Source organism: Chanodichthys erythropterus, chromosome 5, assembly GCF_024489055.1.
Source record: "Chanodichthys erythropterus isolate Z2021 chromosome 5, ASM2448905v1, whole genome shotgun sequence".
Taxonomy (NCBI): Eukaryota; Metazoa; Chordata; class Actinopteri; order Cypriniformes; family Xenocyprididae; genus Chanodichthys; species Chanodichthys erythropterus.
Genome location: NC_090225.1, coordinates 29,865,648 through 29,887,561, shown reverse-complemented (window position 1 = coordinate 29,887,561; position 21,914 = coordinate 29,865,648). Strand labels below are relative to the sequence as shown.

Below are 21,914 nucleotides of genomic sequence, written 5' to 3'. Positions count from 1 at the left end.
TCATAACTCTTTTCATCCTTAGATACATGTTGTTCTATATTCTGCAGGCAACGTGAAAAAGTCTTTGGTTCTGTCACCACAACACTGAGCAGCTCGCAGTCATCCTGTGAACAAGTGTCTTCAAGAAGTTCAGCTGTGGGTAATTCTTCATATCCTGAAAATGTTGTGGACATATGTGTTTTACTGCTTGACTCTGCCAGCATACTGACATTTATATCTGGACAATTGCTATTAGAAACAGTGTGCTGACCCACACCAAGGTCTGAGTTGTATGTATTGTTAAGCTGTTGGCTTCCAAGAGTTGATGCATCTGTGTAATACAGTGGAATTGGTAACCTGTCTTTCACTGGGGAGAAGGGGAAGTCTTCCTGACCAGAGCTGAGGGAACGCCCTGGCTTCAGGTCCCCAGATAAGTGCACTCCCTCAGCAGAAGAAAGGCTTCTTGTGCCAGGCCCGGTTCTCCTCTGGGCTCGTGGGTTTTGTTCTCTTTCCACAGTGGGACTACACAGGCCCGAGTCACCTTCTGAAGTAAGAGAGTTTGTCATACTGCGTCCTCTTCCTACTCGACCCAATCCACGTTGGCCCGTTCCATCATTGCACAGCGTTCCGCTGGAGCTGCCGAACTCACTGAGGTTTGCGGGGGCGAATGTCCGCCAGGAGCGGCGGTGCTGAGGCGGTTCCTTTTTCTCGCCAGCTGGTCGTGGCTTACACAGCATGGTGTCTGCACCCCGGATAATATCCCCATTAAGCTTCAAGCCGTCAAACACGAGCCGCTCATCCAAACGCACCGCCTCCCTGCTGCGGAGCTCAAAGGCACTGGAGGAGGCCAAGACGCCGTTCCCACAGAGTGCGCTTATGTCCATGGTGCGATGGCTATATGGCAAAGTACCAACGAAGTGCCTTGAGGCCAGGCTGCCCTTGGAGCCTGAGTCGATCTGTTCATTCAGACGCACTGTGTCATATATGGACCTCTGGGGAACGTAACAGTCATCGATGTTGAGGTCTTCCTCCTCTCCTTTGCCCACACAAGAAGGGTTCTGCCGCAGACAGTCTGGTCTACTCAGAGGTTTTCCCATTATGACAATAACTTACGAATGACGTATAACAATGAGGTAAAGGTTTTCAGTGCAACAATCCCTACAGACATGAAAAACATTAAAAGACTTAAAAAGAAGCCAAAAGGGAGTCTTTACTTTTGCAAGTCACTAGACATACACTTCACCCCAATGAAAAGGTAGGAAATAAATACAGCAGTAAAAGAAAAATATAGACTTTTGCTATGAATATACAATTTAAAACAAAAAAATACAATACCACAAAAAAAATACTATAAATTTCTTTAAATTACTTTTATAGAGATTGGCGGAAATAAAGTTAATGAAAAAAAATATATATATATTTTTAAAAATAAACTTTTGGTATGTCTCTTAATACATCACTTCTTCCTCTTAAACATCCTTTTCCAAGATGACAATCCTGCTGATTTCCATTTCTCCCCATTGTCACAACTCTTCATTGTTGCTTGTTTCCTTAGTTCTTTATGACTCCATCATATACATCATGCAGTCCAAAAAGTGCCTGGAATTTTAGAATTTCCTGAGAACTCCCCTACAGTTATCCACACAGAGGTATCCTGTATGCATGATGGTGGCATATCCCGATACAAATCCTTAAATCTGTGAAAACAAAGCCATAAGCTCCAGGAGAAACAAAAAGCCACTCCTGCCTCTCTTGTGGTCCAACCGGCAATGACAGACACCCTCCTGGCACAGGGCTCAAGGCCCCGCCCCCCTCACATTATTCAGGCAACATCTGCCACAGCTCCATTTGTGTGGTGGCCGGCTCATGCTGATTGGTAGACGCTTGACCCTCTTTTAATTCTCCCCTTCTGTCTCCGTGTCCCATTTGACTTAACTTCTTAGTGTGCTTCTGCTCTGACAGCAGCCCTCCTCTTGTCAGGGTAGGGCAGAGAGAGAGAGAGAGAAAAAAAAAGCAGCCGGCACCCTTTCAGATGACATCACACAAGGCAGAAATAGATATGCTTTCTGCTCTCTTGCCCTCTCCGTCCCTTGTTTCTCCTCCTCTCTGCCTGGTGTTTTGGAGCCACAGAAGTGCCTGTAGTGTCTCATAATTACAGTGGAATGCTGAGGGAGGAACTAGATGCGGGTAATGAAACACCGTGACCTCTGCCAAGTGCATGACAGGTCTTTTTTCATGGCAAGTGGACAAGGTGGGAGAAGCAATGGATTAAAGGCTAGACTGAATAAAGAATGCAGTTTTGTTTCTGGTACTTGTCAACGTTACGTCAGCAAGATAATCTCTGGATAAGTTCTAATCACCTGATAGTGCCTTCCGTAGTGAACCTCTCAGTGCATTTTACTCAAGGGAGATTCCAAATTTTAGGGAGTGTATATGCTCAGATTTAAAAGGGCCCTACATAGGGAACGGGGTTGGTGTCATAAATGACCATGAGCCAGGACTCAGGCACCCGAATTGCAACCGCACCATGTGTTGGAGCGCTGCCCACGAGGCAACTGGCTATATATCGATAAATCGCTTCATTGAAGTGGAAAAGGAAATTTACCGATCAGTCTTTGCGCACCAACTCAGTATTACATGACACTATCATATGTGAAAACCCTAATCTAGGAGATTTAAGTGCTACCTGTGTATGATGACATTGCAGCGTATTCTAAGTGAACTACATACTTTCCCTTCTAAGTGTGTGGGGGTTAGTGAACAGTGCGTAGGCATACAGAAATCAGAACACAGCCTCTGTGCTAGCGAAAAGAGGAAACTGGCAGAGGTGAAGAGGTTAAAGGGATGTCTGTGACTTGAAGAAAGGATATTTTGAAATAATCCAGGCAGTGAATTAAGAAAGACGTTTGTTTTCATAGTTCGAAGGTCCAAGTCTTTAATGTCTCTGAGACGTGTTTACTGCTGTTGACGCCACATGGACGTCTCATGAAGCAAATAAAAGGGATTTATCTTTCTATGACGCAATGTATTTGGATGAACTTGACCGTTTGCTGTGCTTTACAGCTGCTTGATCTCAAGGCCTCATTTATGAAACATGAGCAGAATTTCTGTATAATTTTTTATAAATGAATTCTTATGTAAAATGTGACAATTTGTGCATGAATTATTTTACATACAATTTACACAGAAGTTTGCGGTCCTTGGAGTTTTGGCCAATCATTAGCAGTTTACTAATGGAGCCAGCTTGCAACTTTGCAGTGGGCCTTTTAAATGTGGATGAATAAATTCTCTGCCCTGATATTACATGCATGAAACCATTCATTTAAAACCAGACATGATGGGAAACAATGCCCGTCTGTGCACAGAAACAGGGCAGGGATGTTTCCCCATCTGAAAAAAAAACCTCTGTCAACAGAATCTCTCACCATTCACATGAACAATACCCACAGGCACTGAAACGCAGAACTATTATTTAGACGAGAACAAAGCTTTTGTTGAGAAAAAAAAAATCTCAGAATAAATTCCTCCAGCACTCAAGGGCTGAGATCCGTTGGGCCAAAAACGTTATCTCTCTCTCTCTCTCTCTTTGTCAATGTCCCATGCAACATGATCACAGTCAAATAACAACTTCATCATAATGCAACAATGTGCATAAGTTCTGGTGCTCTGCTGGTGCAGGGTTTCAGGTTCCCTGTTGGGCGTCTGTACGGTGAGTCAGGCTAATGATTCAGCCAACACTGGGGGCCTCACAAAAACCCTTTTCCAATAATCACCTATGGAATTACAAATAGCTATGATTCAAGAGCCAGAAATTCCCACAGGTTTGCATGAGACATTAATGTCATGTCTAAGTAGTGGAAAAGAAGACAAACAATTCCTTCATTTCCGAACATCTCCTGTAAAGCTCATCTCCACAATGCTGTGGGGCTGTTTGTCATTGTCATGTGTTTGCTAAGGTGCTCTGGGTAGTTGTTAGAATATTGTGGGTTGATTCTAGTTGGCTTTACTCAATGAGCCCACCTCCAGTTCTCTATGATATTCTGGTCTTTACACATGGCTCGACTCCCTACATATTGGGTTTTTTCACAAATGAATCCAGTGAATTGAAGTAACAAAGATAAGGATAAACAAGCAACACATTTTTAAATGACAAAGCCTCTCTTTGTGTTTCACGATCTGGGTAATTTCCCTGAGTTTAACGGCCGTATCAGTGCGAACAAAGCTGATTTTCCAGCAGCAGCTGATGTAGCAGTGATCATCCATCCAGACATTGAAAAGAACAAAAAGAATGGGGGAGCCCGAACAACAAGGGGCCAAATGATCGACTGAACAGCGGCAGCTGAAGCTTCGGCACGGCGCATGGACGTCCATGTTTGATTCATATGCACATCCAAATATAGGTTAAGCTTCTTTCAGCTTCAAGCGTTTAAAGGCTTTCCGGACAATGTTTTATCCCACTTTAAGTCTTGACAATGGTTTTATCCAGGAATGTTATTGTAAATCACATGGTTTTGTTCAGCAGGTTTTCTTTTACTGTTGTAATAACATTACAATATTACCCATCCTAATATTTCCTATGATTTCTCCTAGTAGTAATTAAACTGTAACAAAAACTGAGAAATCTACTCCAGATCTTTTGTTTATGATATGGAACACACTGCGTTGCCATAACAAAAGAATAGAAAGAAGGCTTTGCTCCAACTTTTGGAGGCACAAGCTTTATTTTTTGAGGATCTGAACAATCCAGAAATTCCTGCAGCAGCATACTTTTCCAAATTATGTACCACTTGAAATATGGAGTCAAAAAACATCCAGGAATCCAAACTGACAGGCCAAAACAAATAAGTGGAAGTCAACTTCTCTAAAAATATTCCTGGTTAAATACAAGTTTAGCTTTATCAACTGCATCTGTGGCACAGAAAACATTTTTGACTCATTCCTCAGTTTGTAAAAATGAACAAAAATCGATGTATAAACCAAGACAAACGTACATTGTTCTGCATTGCATACATCTGTTGTGAGCATGTAACTGTCAGCAAGGTTTTCTTTTTTTCTTTTCTTTTTTTTTATATAAAAAAAAAATTATTTTCTGGTAATGTAATGCTGAAAATAAAGTTGTATTTTATGGAACATCCTTTAATCCTTTAATGCTTTGCTTTAAACAATATCATAAACTTGCATTAAAAGCAACTGCAATAGCAAAAAAGGCTGAGCTGATTTTTTATATATATATATATATATATATATATATATATATATATATATATATATATATATATATATATATATATATATAGTAATAATAAGTTTTGCTAATGTTCTGCAATCAGAATCCTTAATGGTAGCAGGTTAAAATGCAGAAGAAGAAAAAAATCTAGCAGATAAAAATAAGAGAGCTAAAAACATCTATTGGTTGCACTGAATATAGAGGCCTGCACTAGCACTCACTAACAGGTCAAGGAGCAGAAGTCAGACCCCGCTAGCTTTCACTGGCCAGTATGATGCACAGCACCCCTATGGCCCTCAGCTGCCTCACTGCACATTCGCAACAATGCCCCATCAGCTGACGTTCTTTTGTTAGCACCAGATGCTCACCCACATATTGAACTGTCGAGAGAAAGATCTAACACGTGGCTAACAGACCAAAACCATGCTACATAACTGAGGAGCAAGATAGCAAAAATCCTCACGTAAAACTCTGCAGATATAAAAATAAATTTCATTTCTGTGAAATGTTTTGCTTGCAAAGTGTGGCACTTGCTTTGATATTCAAACATTTTTAAGTGTGACATAAAGGTGAAGTGTAATTTCTGTGCTACTAGTGGCACCAAAAGGAATTGCAGTCTGTTTGATTGAGCAGCCCAACTGGGCACAACATAACAACACTGGCTCAACCAATGGCGTGAGTTTGTCCAAAAATTTAACATTGTGACTGACTGTTTGAAGACAGTCAATATTTCGGAAACTCTTTTTGGTGCCGTTAGTGGTGCATACATTACACACTTCACCTGTTCAAATATTTTTGGGTCCTCTGTAGATACAGATCTTTTCATTATAAAATGCAAATCTAACATTTACCTCATGATATTTCAAGTGTAAGACTACTATTAGTGTTGCTAAAGGTAATTTCTTACAGTTCTTACTTGCAGTATATCAATCCTTTAAAATGTCAGTGCACTGCTATGGATCTTCTAGAAGGGGAACAGAACAAGGTAATGAATCTTAATTTTACCTTGAAGGTCTCCAGTTGTTGGTTAATGACTTCTGTTTCCAATCCAACAGACCCTTGGGACTCCTCTTGCTTCTCAGCATTGCTCAGTTTGTGGGTAAACTCTTGGGCCTTGCTGTAGAACTCCTCTAGGTGACCGAGGGTCTCCTCAACCTGCTCTCTTCTACCAGTGGCTCGGTCCATCAGCTTCCCACATTGCTTGCCCAGGGCTTCCAAGTCTCTCTTCAGACCCAGGAGATCTGGTGACGCCTCTGACTCCAGCATCTTTTTGCAACTGTCTCTGCCATTGGCTGTGTTGGTCATCAGTTCCTGAAGTTTAGCAACAAAGTCTTTTATAGTGCTTTGCTGATCCCGTAAGGTGTCAAGATCCCTGCCTACTGGAGCCATACCATCTAACTCGTCGTCCAGGTCTGCGAAGTTTGCAAACATTTCGCGGATGCTATTCTGGAATTGCCCAATGCCTTGGAGCTTGTTCTCCAGGGTGGAGCAAGCATCCTCTACCTTTTTGGTAATTGACATGTGGTCTTTTTCCAAGCTATCTGCCTGAAGAAGAAGGTCTGTCACACCTTCGACCTCAGAGGCATCTACTACAAGACTTTGTGCAAGACTTTTGAGATGCTCAATCTGGTTGTGGACACCCTCTAAGCTGTTCTGCTGAGCCTTCATGTTGGACAGGTTCTTGTTGCTGTAGGCCTGGACACCCAAGGAAGAGTGAGAATCGAGCTGTTTCCTGACACCCTCCAGTTGGCCCTTGGCTTCTTTCTGTAAGTCGTTGAACTCTTTCAGCTTCTGCGAGATATTTTCTAATGTTTCTCTTTTGAGCATTAAATCTTCTGTCAGCTTATCCACTCTTTTACCAGTGGTTACCTTCTCTTCCCTAACCGTATCACCATCTGATGTGACGACCTCCAGGAGGCTGTCTGCAGCTGTGTTCATCATCATGACTAGCCCTCTATGCTTGTCAACGTCCTTCTGGATGGCCTTCAACTGCGAGAGGGAGCCGTCGATCTCCACTGAGTTCATGCTGAGCTTCACATTCTTCTCCCTGTCTTCACACTCTTGCAACCATGAGCTCAGCTTCTCTAAATGTTCCTTGTACTTCAAAGCCCTCTGCATGGCACCTTGAAGCTTTTCTGCTTGCTCAACATTGCTTTTCTTCACATCATCCCAGCTGGACTTTAGAGCAGAGAGTTGTCCCTGAAGGGCCACCTTTTCTGCCCCCTCTGTTCTCTGAAGGAGGGTTTCACCCTCTTTCATGATGGTGTTATAAGGTTCCTCATGGTCACTAATGGCCTTCTGAACAGCACTGTTCTCCTTGAGACTCTGTTTTAACATCTCTGCATAAGCGGAGATGGGCTGTGTCTTACACTGCTCCTGGAGAGTTTGATTCAGCCAGGCTTGGAAGTCCTTAGATGTCTGATGGAACTGCTGGGAGCTGGCAAAGGCCGAGTTGAGCTGCTCAATCCGCTTTCCTGGTAAACACAAGGTAAAATATAAGAATGTTAGATAAGAAGTCTGAACAGTTGTCATAATTATGTAATAGAGTGTCTGAGCAGGGAATAACACGACAAGTGTCTAGCGTCTAGAACATTTTCAGCCATGACTGAAAGCAAAAATGCTGCATGAAGTGACAAAACCACAGCCAATTGGAACATGGCTGATGTTTGCAATAGATCTATGGAGTTTGTGGGGCTACCCAACACCAATGTTGCCATCTACTTTCAATGGGAAGTTGCTAAAGCCTGCCCAAAATTAGAATAATTAGCATAATCATGGCATTTGCATTCTTCTTAGTGTCAGCTCTTTACATTTGTTTGCTCTCTCCTACTCTCCATGCTGAGGTACCGTCTGGTCCTCTTCGTTTAGGGGTCACACTCGACTCCTTCGCAGTCAAAAGTAACCAAAGCCTTAAAAATGTAACTGTTTTTTGTTTGTTAGTTAGTTACAATTTTGAAGGTATTTTAAGATACTATGCAACATTTTCTATTTTCCTATTTAAAACTTGACTCTTCTGTAGTTTAATCGTGTACTAAGACCGACAGAAAATGAAAAGTTGCGATTTTCTAGGCTGATATGGCTAGGAACTATACTCTCATTCAGGCGTAATAATCCAGGAACTTTGCTGCCGTTCCATGAGTTCCAAAACTCTTTGGTCATTTTTAAGCGCGATGCTAACGGTCTAATCAGATTCAATGAACTATGCTAAGCTATGCTAAAAGTGGTACCGCCAGAACCGGAGATCGGCTGAATGGATTCGAAAATGGTAAAACTCAACTGTTTAACTCTAGGGGAGTTGGAAAATGAGCCTATTTTCAAAAAAAGTGGAGTGTTCCTTTAAACTAGAGACAAGGCATTTAAAAATCCAATTTTTATGAAGGTAGACTAGTGCCATCTGGTGGGAGTAAAAATAGAAAAACCTATGTAATGCCACTAGATACCTATATATAGCTCTATATAAAGTGTTACACATAACATCAAAATTCATTAGAAATGTAACAAAAATGAACAGGTATGATTTATCATAGCTTAATAAATATTAGTCTGATCTTATTTCAACATTTCATTTGAGCCTTTTGGCTCAATTTTACCATATTGTTATAGCCACACCAGTTCAATAGTGTGTTGTGTGTGTGCGTCTCTGTGTGTGTGTAAGTAAGTGTGTGTTTGAGTGTGTGTGTCTGTTTCGTACTCTCAATGTTTTAGAGTGCAATCTCTTTTTCTTTTTTTTTATTGATTTTATCTTTTTGCAAAAACTTGCTCTGTTTAATAGTCGCGCTGTTTGTGTGTATATTTTGCACTCTTGACATTTTAGAGTGTCAACCCTTCATTGCTGTGCACATTTTTCTGCACAGTGGCTGAATTGTAGTTTGTACCACCAAAAGATTCTCTGAGTTTTCGTATTTTTGACCGTGACTATTTTTTTTCTCAACTCTTTAACATATCCGAATCATGTCCATGAACTTTTGTGTGTGTGTGTCTGTGTGTGTGTGTTCACATAGCTAATGTGCCAAAAGTCACTAAGTGTCATCCCATTCCACAAAAAAAATAAAAATAAATAAACATTAAATTTTAAAAAGTAAACTTTTTCAGTGATTTTTGACCCAAGAGCACATTAAACATATTGAAGTATATTCAAAAAGAGTAAACATATCAAATTAGCCAAAGTACTTGATAAATGAGCATGCAGAGGTCGGGGATGTATAGGACTTCATGAATGAAGGGCATTCATTCAAATTCTAAGGAATTCTGCATAGTAGAGTTATTTGTGTGCAAATAGAAAATCGGTATATTCTGTGATGTTGCAGAAAGAAAGACAAGACTAGTTGAAGTTAACTACAATACCTGCTTTGTCCTCAAGTTGTCTAAATGGTTTAGTGACGGCCTCAAGCTGTTTGGTCAAGTCTGCTCTGAGATATTCCTCAGTCACCATGGCAGAGAGCTCAGAGCAGACGTTTTCTGCCTCTTTCAGCCTCTTCTTCTCCTCTCGTAGCTGAGCCAGGATTGCATTGGTGGCTTCAATCTGCTTCTTGACTTCATCAGGTTGGGTGCTGAGAGGCTGCTGGTTATTAAGTTCAGTCTCCAGGCAAGTGGCACTTTTATTGAGGCTTTGCAAAATCTCCTGGAATTGAGTGGTCTTCCCAACAGCCTGCTCAATGAGGGCATGTCTTTGAGACAACTGACCTGTCAGGGCCTGCCACTTCTGGGAAATAGATGCCAGCTGTTCTTTAACCTGCTCTACAGCAGGATTCTGCTTCTCTGATGCACTAGTGATTGCTGTGGCGGCTTCAGTTAACTTCTCATACTGAGGCTTGCGGCTGTCAAACTCCTTGAGGAGAATCTAATCAAAGGAACGACATATGACATTAAGCAATAGGCATTATGGGATACACATTCTTCAGTAGCATAAGAAATAGTACAGTATGTCACTCCATCTTTGTAACTTAAAAAAAAAAAAAAAAAAAAATTGACCAAAAAAACAAATCTGTCATCATTCCAAATTGGTTTGACTTTCTTCCATGAAACACAAAAATGTCTGGCAGAATGTTTACACTGCTCTTTTCCATACTTGAAAACACACAACCAGGGTCTATCAAGCTCCAAAACCAATAAAAAAGCACATGTTCATATGACCAGTGTACTATCTTGCAAGCTCATGCTAACTGACACACACCTGAAGCGCAAACTCAAAAAAGTTTACGAAATAAGATTTTGGTCATATCGCCCATCCCTAGAGTGAACTATTCGTTTAACTTAATTTAACCTTTAATATTTGATAATACTGTTCTTTCATATGAATTACAGTTGTTATCTATGTTTACAGCATGACTGCCAGTACCTGGACTTGCTGCTTTTGTGTGTTAAGCATGTTGGGATCCATAGACAAAGACCCCAGGACGCCCATCATCAACTCCTTCTCCTGCAGCCACTGCGAGAGTTGTGGTTGGGTCGTCTGGAAGAGCTCCAGCATGCGGGACGACTCCTCCAGGTGCTGTTTCCGGATCTCCATGGTACCCTTGACCTCCTCCCATCCTGAGTCTGTGTGTGGAGCAGAGCACACATCACTTTATCACTCCCAGCTTCACTTTAGCTGAGCATTGATTCAGAGTGTGTGAAGGAGGCCAAACTCCTCCACTATCAGCTTGAGCTTTCACAGGAGCTTCACCTCAGTTCACAGCAGGGTCGGAAATTAACGGGGGCTTGGGGAAAAAAGCCACCAAGATGAAGAAAAATGCCTGCTAAATTCAAGATAAAGAATAAAATGCCCCTGCACAATTAATCTAAATCTATTACGACTGTCGTGATTAAAATAAATTGTGTAAATGAATGAAAAGTGTCCATTACAGAATTACATTTAGATCTGGTCACGTTGCATCAAAGATTTTGAGCATTACAGCCACTCACAGATGTGTCTGTTGAGCATATGAATGTAATGGCCAATCAGAGGCTAGCAGCTTCAGCAGTGTAAAATGGCTTTGTTGATGTTTGTTAAAATTTTAGTATGTCATTATTCTGATCGGCTGAATTAATTGATTAAATTTAAGTATTTGACATAAAAGATACATTAAATAAGGTAATTATAAAAATTGCCCCCTTAATGGAAAAGTTCCTTTCTGACCCCGGTTCACAGTTGGTGCAGAAGGGAAGTGTGTGAATTTGCACCTGGCCATCCACACAGCAGGTAAAAGTAGATTAATGCTTTTGGATGTGATGGACGCATACCTATCTGTGCCAGCATGTGCTTCCACTTTTCTGCCTCAGGTGAATCTGGGTTCTCCTCGATTAAGCTGAGCAAATTCTCCCTGAGCTGCTGGAGCTGCGCTTGCTTTTGTTTCATATTCTCTTCAAAGACCTGCAAGACAGATATAATAATAATATAATATAATAATCAGCTTTTCTCAGTGCTTACAGTTCAAAGAATGGGCTTATAATGGCCGACACAGAGTTTGTGCTGTGTTTTTATCATCTCAGAGTGACTCAGTTCACAGTAAACGCTGCTTCTCAGCAACTCTATCTCTTCACTTTATTTACACATTTGCATAATTATCAACATTTCTGAGGATTGAAGTTTACAGCAATTCACCAGTATTTGTAATGGTGTGGTAATCAGGCATGAAGCAGAAACAACTAGACAGTCTTTATTCATAACTCAAAATACGTAGGAGAACTCACGCAAACCACATAAATCATATACGAGAAACGACAAGGGACTGAACATAACAGGAAGTTTAAAAAGAATAATGACTGATGATGATAATTATATGTAGCCATAGAAACAAACAAGGAGATAATCAGAAACAAAGGAAACCCGGAACTAAACAGAGCAGGACAACAGGAACAAAGGGAACAGAACCGAATATTAAAGTAGAAGACCATAATCGTGACAGTACAATGCCAAAATGAACATTTGTGGATTTAAACATTTAAAAGTGAAGAATTTAAGACAGAAATATTAGTATTGAAACTTTTAGTGTAAAATAAAATTATTATAATTATTAAAAATTCTGCTTTTTTATTTTATTTTTTTTTTATTTTAAAGGACAACTGTAATTTACAACAGTAATATACTGTGTTTATATCTTCATTTTTAATAATTAATTAAAACAATATAATAATAATAAGCCCCAATATATGTGCAGCCTTATATATATATATATATATATATATATATATATATATATATATATATATATATATATATATATATATATATATATATATATATATATATACATTTAAAAAAAAAAAAATATATATATTTTTATGGATTATTATGGATTTTTGAAAATGACCTTTCATGTAGTGTGTAACATAGCTAGGCTAGGTTCGCTAACATAAACATAAAACAACTTTTAACTTTTTTTTCCCCCTCTGAGTCTTTATTTTTTACAACAGAGCGGAGCACCATCATTATTATAATACAATGTAAGTGATGCAAGCACTGTATACTGTACTCCGTGTTAATCAGCAGAAGTCATCTGACCAATCACCGCAGATTAGCATCATTACGGGTTTGAAAAAATTAATCGTTGAGCGAATCGTTCGGGAGTCGTTGAGCAAATAAGGTAAAAATAAATGCATAAGACAATGAAAGTGTTTTTTGACCTTGCATGCTTGTAAACCTGTTGTTGGGGACTCCCAAAACAAAAAGAGGAACCTTTTAAATGACATAATAGGGGCACTTTAAAATGGTATCTGTTTACTTGCATGTCATGTGACCACTGACCCAACATCAGAGAACCCTGAATATGTGAACGTATTGTTAAATTATTGAAATATTCGAATCTGAGGGGGTTCAATATTTTACATCTAAGGGGTTCAGATGCAAAAAAGTACAAATAATGCTAATGAAGTACACATAATCCACATTAACGAGTTTCATTTACCTTCTGTTGCTCTATCTGTGATTTTACTGTGTCTTTCCCAGATGGATGGGTACTCCATGATGATGCTGTTTTCTTTGTGTCTTCCATCCACTGACGTAAAGACTCAGCCTGTTCATGGACACCTTGAACTTTCTTCAAGAAAGCGCTGATCTCAGATGATCTGGCCTTCAGCAGATCCCCCAGATGTTCGTAACTGCTGTTAATGCAGGACATGTTCTGCTGCACCAACATCAGCTCTAAAGGCACATAAAGTAATAATAGGCAGAATAGTGTAGATTTACATTAGCCATCATAATAGTTATTTTAAAAACAACAGTTATGTCAGCCAAAACTGATGCATCACTAGTATGAACTTTCACCTTGGTTTGTCAGATAGGCATGACTTCCTGGACCAGAACCATTACTGACAGCTGATCCTAAAGATGAAAAAATATGTGTTCACTCTGGATGGAATTAATGAGTGATCATGTAGAACATGCAGTAAATGTTTTTGTAAAACCTTAAAATAATCCTGGGCAATACCTGAGTTGTGATGTATCTTGGCTTTGGCCGGTGATGTCAAAACACTGATTAGGCTACATAGAGCAGATCCTCTGCTATTTATATCCTGGACCGCAGGAGCTTTGGAGGTCCATTCATCCAATAAGCCCTGCAGACAGCATAAAAAAAGACCAGAATATGTCATTTGAAAACTTCTATATCTATATAGAGTTAGGAAACATTTTGACATCATTATTCTCCGTTGACCTTTGACACACACATTCACCAGCATGACACACACATTCTTGAATGCTGAGCAATGCTGGAGTCCAGTAGGCTGGATGTGACTAGAGTAAAGAGGGTTACCTCCCTGGAATAAACACTTTAAAACAGGAATGTGAGCAAAAACATGATCCACTGTTTATCCTCCTTATATGGGTGATTCTTCGGAGAAACCTGTCGGTCCTTAAGGAAGATTTTAATGGAAAAAAAATGTCTAGTTTAACCCTCATGTACTGTTGCAGGTCAATTTGACCCGTTTTGATTTGAGTTGTTGGAAATATCAGTTAGCCTATGTTTTTTTTTTTTTTTTTTTTTAAATTATTATTACTGTTTTTTTGTTTTATTATTGACATTTTGGGACTTTTTCTCATTTAGGGTCATGATCATGCAGTTTCGACACGCTGACGTGTTGTGAAACGTACATACAGAAATTGTATATGTTCTTACTGTTCAATGTTCAAAAGCAACTGTACAGACCCAAAATACAAAACACTTCTGTGTTGTATGTCACAGCTCTTCAACTTCAGTCCTGAAGTGCCAGTGTCTTACTGAGTTGAACAACTTTTAATTCTCAAAGTTTCTGAAAATATAAAGTTGTTTTACCTGTTAACTGTCCACTTTTTGAGCATTGACTTGAAAATTACTTTTCCAACTCAAGTTTGGACTTATGTTTGGTATCTTTTTAAAGGGAACACTTCACAGATTATTGTAGAAGTAAAAAAGAAGTTGTTAAAGTAAAGTTTAAAAAATGTTATAGAAGTTTATGATATTTGAAAATATATAAAATATATTTTTTATTTTATATAAAATATATATTTTACAAAACATGTTCAAATCTAAAACATCAAGAAAATCAAAGCTAAACATCTGAACAAGTTCTGTGCCAAATTTTAGGTTGATATCTCAAAAAAAACAACAACTTTCAGTAAGATTTTTTGTGCGCAGTACCAAACTTTTCCACTAGATGACATGCAGACTCCGCCAGTGACCATATAAGGACTCTCTGGGTGCTTCTCAATGTCCCTCCTCATTTCCTTGCTCCTCCGTCCTCCATCCTATGACCCGGAAACCGATGGATCTCAGCCATCTTGAAGGACATCTCAATTCTCTAATTGCACCGCGAGGATCGAGGAGTGAGGAAGCTTCCCGAGGAGTCATGAGCGAGGATACACAGGTGCATCCTTTGCGGAAGACTTTCTCCTCGAGAAACCTGATGCACGCATAAATTCTCCTCCCCCTTCTTATCTGTCACAATAATTTAAATGTATGCTTTAATGTATGCAGTTTAAATAAACTTTACATGTCACATATTTCAATGGGGCATCTTGCTTTATTAATATTTATTATATTTTTTTAATAACCAATCTTTAACTACATATGTGCAGCTAATGACGCTTTGAAGTGACGCTAAAGGGAGTGAGGATATATCATTTTACTTGATTCAATTTCTCCCCTCGAGTCCTGAAGGGGTGGAGCTAAGACGTGAGGAAAGGAAGCAAGGAAAGGAAACGAGGATGCAAAAATAAGAATTGAGAAGCACCCTCTGATTTACATACATTCCATTCCATACATTGATCTGAACCATATATTTCCAAACTTTTCAAAATATTTATGAAGTAGACTTCCTATTCACAAGTAGTTTGGGCAGTAATGTTAATATATGATTTGAATTAAATCCATAAAACACATAAAAAACATATGAAAAGAAGCAGAGCATGTTTTATAGTTTGGCACCACATCACAAATGAAGAATCTATCGTTATTTATCTATTGCTCTGTCATTTCTTTTGAAAATCAGTCACCAAATATGAAAACTAGAGTCTGAAAGCTTGTATAATGGCAAGTGTCCCACGGGTGCAGGGAGAAGCATTTTTATAAATCATAAATTCAGAATGTATTCCTTGTAATGTGTGAAAAGTATTGATATAAAAAGTTAATTACTTGTACATGATTGTATGTTTTTTCTTTTTTTTTTTTCATTGTGTGATTTTTGGGTAATTGCATTGAATCCAATTAAATTGAACAGTGCATGAGGGTTAAAAGGGTGGAAATAGATTTAAAAATCTTTATTTATTTATTTTATCACTGTTCATCAGTGTGATAGAATATTTGGTAGAAGGATTCTGTTTTGGGCTTAAACTTCTATTTTTTTATAATACCAAATACTGCTGCTGTTACCACCATTTTATGAAACAATTGGAGGAAAAAAACAAATTGGTTATAATGGAAATGGATGAAGGATGGTTTGAACATCAGAAATTTAAGTAACCCCAAAGTATTTGAGATTTGTAATTCAGAGATATATATATATTAGTCATTACCATCTCAAATCATTACTAACACACACAGTATCAAAAATCACACCAGCTCACATTATACCAAAATCCATTAGACCTTTAGGTTAAACTTTATTTTGATGGTCCACTTTGGTCATTCTATTAACTATGAGTAATTTTGCAACTACATGTCAACTAGCAGTCATTATAGTATTAGTAGACTGTCTGCTTAATATCTGCAAACACTTTATCTTGATGCTCCCAACAGACATTCTGACTGTAAGTAACTTTGCAACTACATGTCAACTTATTCTACTAACCCGAACCCTAACCTAACAGTCTACTAATACTCTAATGAGAGTTAGCTGACATGTAGTTGATAAGTTACTTATAGTTAGTAGAATGTCTAAGGTGGACCATCAAAATAAAATGTAACCGGATTTTTATTCCAGGACGTGATAAATGTTTCAACAAAAATTGCCAAATAATCTGAGAGAAATTGGCAAAGAATCTGAGTATGAAGACTCATTCCCAGTGAGATGCACTTCTTCTTCTAGTTCCTTTCTGTTAATTTACAGCATCGTTCTATCCTGAAAGTTTTGTGGCAGCAAATTAGAGGTGAAAAGTTAAATCCATCACTCACATTGACCTTCTGCAGGTCTTTTCCCAGGCCCTGTTCACTGCAGTGGGGCTGAAGCACTGGCACTTGCTCTTTTGTCTCCTCCAGCCATTTCATTAACAACCCTGCGGCTGCTTTGAACTCCTGCAGCTGCTTCTGGCAAGATGAAACCTCCTGCTTCCTGCAATACATAGAACACATATGCATACAGAGCTTTATTAAAGAGCTTGACATCTGGCAAAAAGCACAACTAATATTATATGTATTGTTATACTGTTTTATTACAGCACATGGTTTCTATAACAGTCCTAGCTAATCAAAACCCTCACTTTATACAATTAAATTAATAGTTTTCAACATTGATAATAATCAGAAATGTTTCTTGAGCATCAAATCATCATATTAGAATGATTTCTGAAAGATCATGTGACACTGAAGACTGGAGTAATGATGCTGAAAATTCAGCTTTGATCACAGGAATAAATTAGTTTACAACATATTCACATTTAAATTGTAATAATATTTCATAATTTTTACTTTATTTTTGATCAAAGAAATGCAGCCCTGGTGAGCAGAAGAGACTTCTTGCAAAAACATTCAAAACTCTTTTGAACAGTAGTGTATGTCAAAGCCATGAGAAGCATAAAAATGAATGAGACACTTTGGAATAAGACCGTATTATGATTTGAGGTGTAATCTGTATTAACATTTAACATTTCTGTACAAGTATTGTTTTTAAGCTAAGCGCCTTACTTAATCACTTACTTCTCTGTAACTGTCTCTTTGAAAGCATTAAAGCTGTCTGAGATGTTCTGCATCTTGTTTTGAAGAAGAGCCGCGCTTCCTTCAGGACCAAACCCGCTGAGTTCCTCGGAAAGTTTTCGTAGGGTTTCCATGTCCTTTGCATGCTCAGATAACTCTGCATTTGTGTCCTACAAATAAAGACTTTATTAGATCTTCAAGGTGTGAAACATAAACAGATTATAGGACATAAACAGACAGACTGTCTCTGCTCCAAACTGTAGACAGCTGCCTCACTTTCTATCCATTAAAAAAAAAAATCAATATCCTTTAACTAATTCACAGCCATGAATCATGATTTATATCATTGGACAAAAATTTGTATTGATCTCTGAGTGCAAAATAAGCTATCAATATCTTTAGAAGAGAAAGCCTGTACTTTTGTATGTTCATATCAGTAAAACTTTACAATAAAGTTCCATTTGTTAACATTACATTAGTCAACATGAACTAACACTGAAAAATATGTCTAAAGCATTTATTAATCTTAATTAAATGGGCACTTCACCGCTGGCAAAATGGGCTTTCAAAAAAACGTGGCTGCCTATACAGTAGAAAGACAAAAACATTTTTGAAACCTGTGCTACCTACTAGAGAAAACTGAGAAATAGGCTGTTGTCTTCCCTTTTGCCAAATAGGTAGGAAAACGTCAACACCCATAATGCACCAGTCTGCTATGGGTACACTTACCAGATTCAAATACCACCTTGCTTTAGTAGGGGATACTTCTTAGCAAACTTTTAGTCATAATGGTGCGACTTGTACTGAATTCAAAGAGTAAATGTTTTGCAGGAGTGAGCCTTTACCATAAAGCTGTTTAAAGAGTAGACAAAGTATGATGCAATTTTCAGTGAAAAACCTACCCTTACAATAACTGTTCTTACTGTAAAGTGTTACCTTTATATCCACTATAGGCCAATTTTGTCAACTTTTAGGAGGACACAGAGGGCACCCAGTATAGATTTTGACCTCAAAGCTAATAGAAATGAACCAAAGGCATAAAACTCCAAATAGGTACTGGCTTTAGGAACAGAGTCAGGTTCAGGGAGCTGACAGCATACCTGGACGAGCTGTGAGAGTTCAGCGACGTTCTTTCCTGGCCCGTCTGTCTCTGAAAGAGCCTGTGAGCTCTTCAGCACAAACTGCTGCACCTTCTCAGATGTCTTTTCAAACTGCTCCACCTTGTCTCTGAGCTCCTCCATCCGAGCCATCTTCTGCTTGTGCTGCTCAGAGGCGTCAGTAAAGCGCTGGGACAAGCCCTCCATCTTGGTCTGGAGCAGTGCGGCAGCTGCCGGGTCAGCGTTCTCCGCAAACTTCTTCACTTTTGCCTTCATGGCTGAGATGCTGCTCTGCCTGCTGGACATGTCCTGCTCCAGAGCCTGAAATAAACATTTTTGAAGAGGTTCATTTCATTATTGTGTTCACTAAGTTAAGATTAAAGGTGTGTAAGTTTGCCACCAAATGGAACTGAAGAAATAGTTAAATTATTAAAAAATAATAATAACTAAAATGGCAAATTTAGGTATATCTTTTTAACAGAAGAAAGAAACTCATACAAGTTTGGAACAAAATAAGGGTGAGTGAATGATTACAAAATTTTCATTTTTGGGTGAACTATCCCTTTAAATCGATACAATGGAAGTCAATGAGCACCGAAACTGCTTGGTTCCCAATATTCTGCATAATATCTTAAGTTCTACAGAAGAAGGAAATGCAAAACATGGTGCAAATGATGATAGAATTTTCCTTTTTGGGGGAACTCTCCTTTTCAGTGTGCATGACTTCTGTCTGGTATGTTTTTTCAATGTTAGTTTTGTAAAATATAGAGTGTCTGTGAATGAAAGGTCAAAGGTCACATACTGCCTCCTTGCTAAGTGCATCTGTGATGGAGTTGGAGTCCAGCGGTACTTGTGTCGTGTCCTTCACGCTCTTCTCCACCTTATCCATCCAGGTCATCATCTCATCCAGCCCGTCCTGGACGCTCAGAGAGCGCGTCAGAGTCACCTGCAGCTTCTCATTGCGGTCGCTCACTGACTTCGACAGGTTGTCGTATCTCTCTACGATGTCATCTACAAATAGAGGCATATTTTAAAACATTCGACTTGTGATATAAAGTAAGCTTGGAGAAAAAACATGGTTTTAATCTCATAAATTGTCGTGCATTGATGGTGTGCTAAGCTAACGTGCTAGCTAACCCTACGATGCACCTGTCACTTAGCTGAGCAAATATGTTATTTTTATAAATGATTTTGAAAAGTAAGGATCACTGAAATGTTTCTTGTTTTCAAGAAGGGCATTTGATACAGTTTCAAAGAGGGTGAAGTGAGAAGTTTGATAAAAAAAATGAGGGATTAAAACAGTGTGAATAGAATGTTGTCAGTAATTATAATAAAGACATAAGAAAAGTATAATTAGGGCCATAACCAGGCCAGAGAAGTGTGAATATGTGTAGGGGAGACAGAAACTGAATGGGGCAGTTTGCACCACAAAACAATAGAGACACTGAATGGATGCTTAGAAGATGGCAATAAACATCAGTTAGCATTTTAGAGTCTTCTCAAAATAAAATAGCATGACATGATATATACATGAAATATAACATGGTCAGTCATGTGGCTTTAGCTGCAGTGCATTTTTAGGTTGCAACAAGGCCAACTTCAATTTTCATAAAGATATTTCATAAAAATACATTTCTAAAAACTTTACAAAATTTTGAAGCTATTTATAACTTTTTTTTTCATTATGACAATAATTAATTTTGACTTTACAGTAAACTGCAAAGTGTCTGCTTTCAAATGAGACCTTACTTATGTTTTTAGTACAAAGGCTTCATGAACTGTATCTGTTTTGGTTTGGTTATGCCATTTTTGGGGATTTTTTCAAAAGCGGGGGTTCAGGCTAACAGGTTAATGTAGACAGACGTTCTAGCTTCTAAACTTATGATTTAATCATACATAATTTAAACTGGTTTAATTTTCACAGTTGCACATTATTTTACAGTGGTAGGGTGCTACCAGTATTATTGTAGTATGTTATACTGATATTTTATGCTGATTTTAAAAAATACTGAATAAAGACATTATTAATGAATAAAATATACTTTGATATTACAGTAATGAATTTTTGCGGGGGAGGTGTGGAGATTGTGCTTTATTGTCATGAAAATTCTTCATGATGCTAAAATAGGCCTTATTTTCTTTATGCAAAATGTAATTTGTTCTTTTTTGCCTTACGCTTCTGGTGTGAAAGCCCAGACATGTTTTTGCGTGATTGACTGGTTGACTCACCCACTGTCTCCTGAATCTCCTCTGGATTGGACAGCAGGTCTCCCTCTGCGCTGATCAAGGCATCAGCTGTTTTTCTCAGCGCATCCACCGCAGCCTGACGGGACGTTGTTTGCCCTTGAAGATTCTGGAACAGACCAATGCTTGTTACAATCTACTAATAAGAGTGCAGTCAATAGACTGATTACCGTAAAAGCACAGCATCAGTGGTGTGTGCTCTATATTCATCTCAGTAAGTCATATGAGACAGTGACATGAAAAAAGGTCCTTTAGCACAAGGACATATATACATACAAGGTCAGAAGACAGTAGTACTATACATCCCTAGAGAACAGTAATGGAACATGAATACATTTTCTCTCTATGTATCTGATCTCGTGCTGGTCAGGTGAATGTGGTCTGAGTGCATCATGGGAGATGTAATTTATTTAAGTTTGATTAGCATTGTCTGCTTCTCTATCCATGTTTGCAAGAACAACTAGCAAGTTATTTGTGTCATGGTAAGTCTTCAGTGCTATAAATACACAGAAAAAAATGTAAAATGACACATGTGTATCATGGTTTTGTTTAGTTTGTCTAAAAGCAAATCACTAATTTCAATACTCCCCATAGAAAGAATAAATAAATAAAACAATCAATTTTGTTTAAATAGTATTTTCGATTGACACCAGAATGTGCAGAACACATACTGGCTAGCTGTATTGGTCTTTTGAAGTTGTCTTTTTTATAGTAAACTTAATACTGACTAACAGAATGTTTTTAATTATATTTTAAGTGAAAATTCTAATTTTATATTATGGCTAATTTAGCTTTTTTTATGGTAGAATTAAAAAAAAAAAAAAAAAACCTACATTCATAAGTATGGTTATTAAGTATGGTAGTAAGAATAGTATGGTAGTATTGTCCTAGACTACAGATATAGAAAGACAGTTCACTCGTATTACTACGAATGGGGGAAACTGCAACAAGCAATACAGCAGAATACGTTCCGCCTTCTGAATTAAAACTTTATCAGCAGTTGCGCTTAAGACTGCACCAGCCAACCTAAAATGTTTTTTTAAACACCATTTGAGAGTAATA

The 21,914-nt window shown here is 38.3% G+C and overlaps 1 protein-coding gene across 27 annotated transcripts in view; it reads right to left on the bottom strand.

The window, feature by feature from the left end:
* Positions 1–21,914, bottom strand: part of dst (dystonin) — a 199,994-nt gene that overhangs the window by 48,802 nt on the left and 129,278 nt on the right. For all 27 annotated transcript variants that reach the window (XM_067386836.1, XM_067386855.1, XM_067386833.1 and 24 more), the window contains 12 exons: positions 20,838–20,961; positions 19,411–19,619; positions 18,612–18,929; positions 17,515–17,681; positions 16,774–16,930; positions 13,615–13,741; positions 13,452–13,508; positions 13,093–13,328; positions 11,429–11,558; positions 10,545–10,744; positions 9,551–10,046; positions 6,212–7,680 (listed from right to left, as the gene is read on the bottom strand). In XM_067386836.1, coding sequence (XP_067242937.1) covers positions 6,212–7,680; positions 9,551–10,046; positions 10,545–10,744; positions 11,429–11,558; positions 13,093–13,328; positions 13,452–13,508; positions 13,615–13,741; positions 16,774–16,930; positions 17,515–17,681; positions 18,612–18,929; positions 19,411–19,619; positions 20,838–20,961 — 3,690 coding nt within the window. The remainder of the gene's footprint in view (positions 1–6,211; positions 7,681–9,550; positions 10,047–10,544; positions 10,745–11,428; positions 11,559–13,092; positions 13,329–13,451; positions 13,509–13,614; positions 13,742–16,773; positions 16,931–17,514; positions 17,682–18,611; positions 18,930–19,410; positions 19,620–20,837; positions 20,962–21,914) is intronic.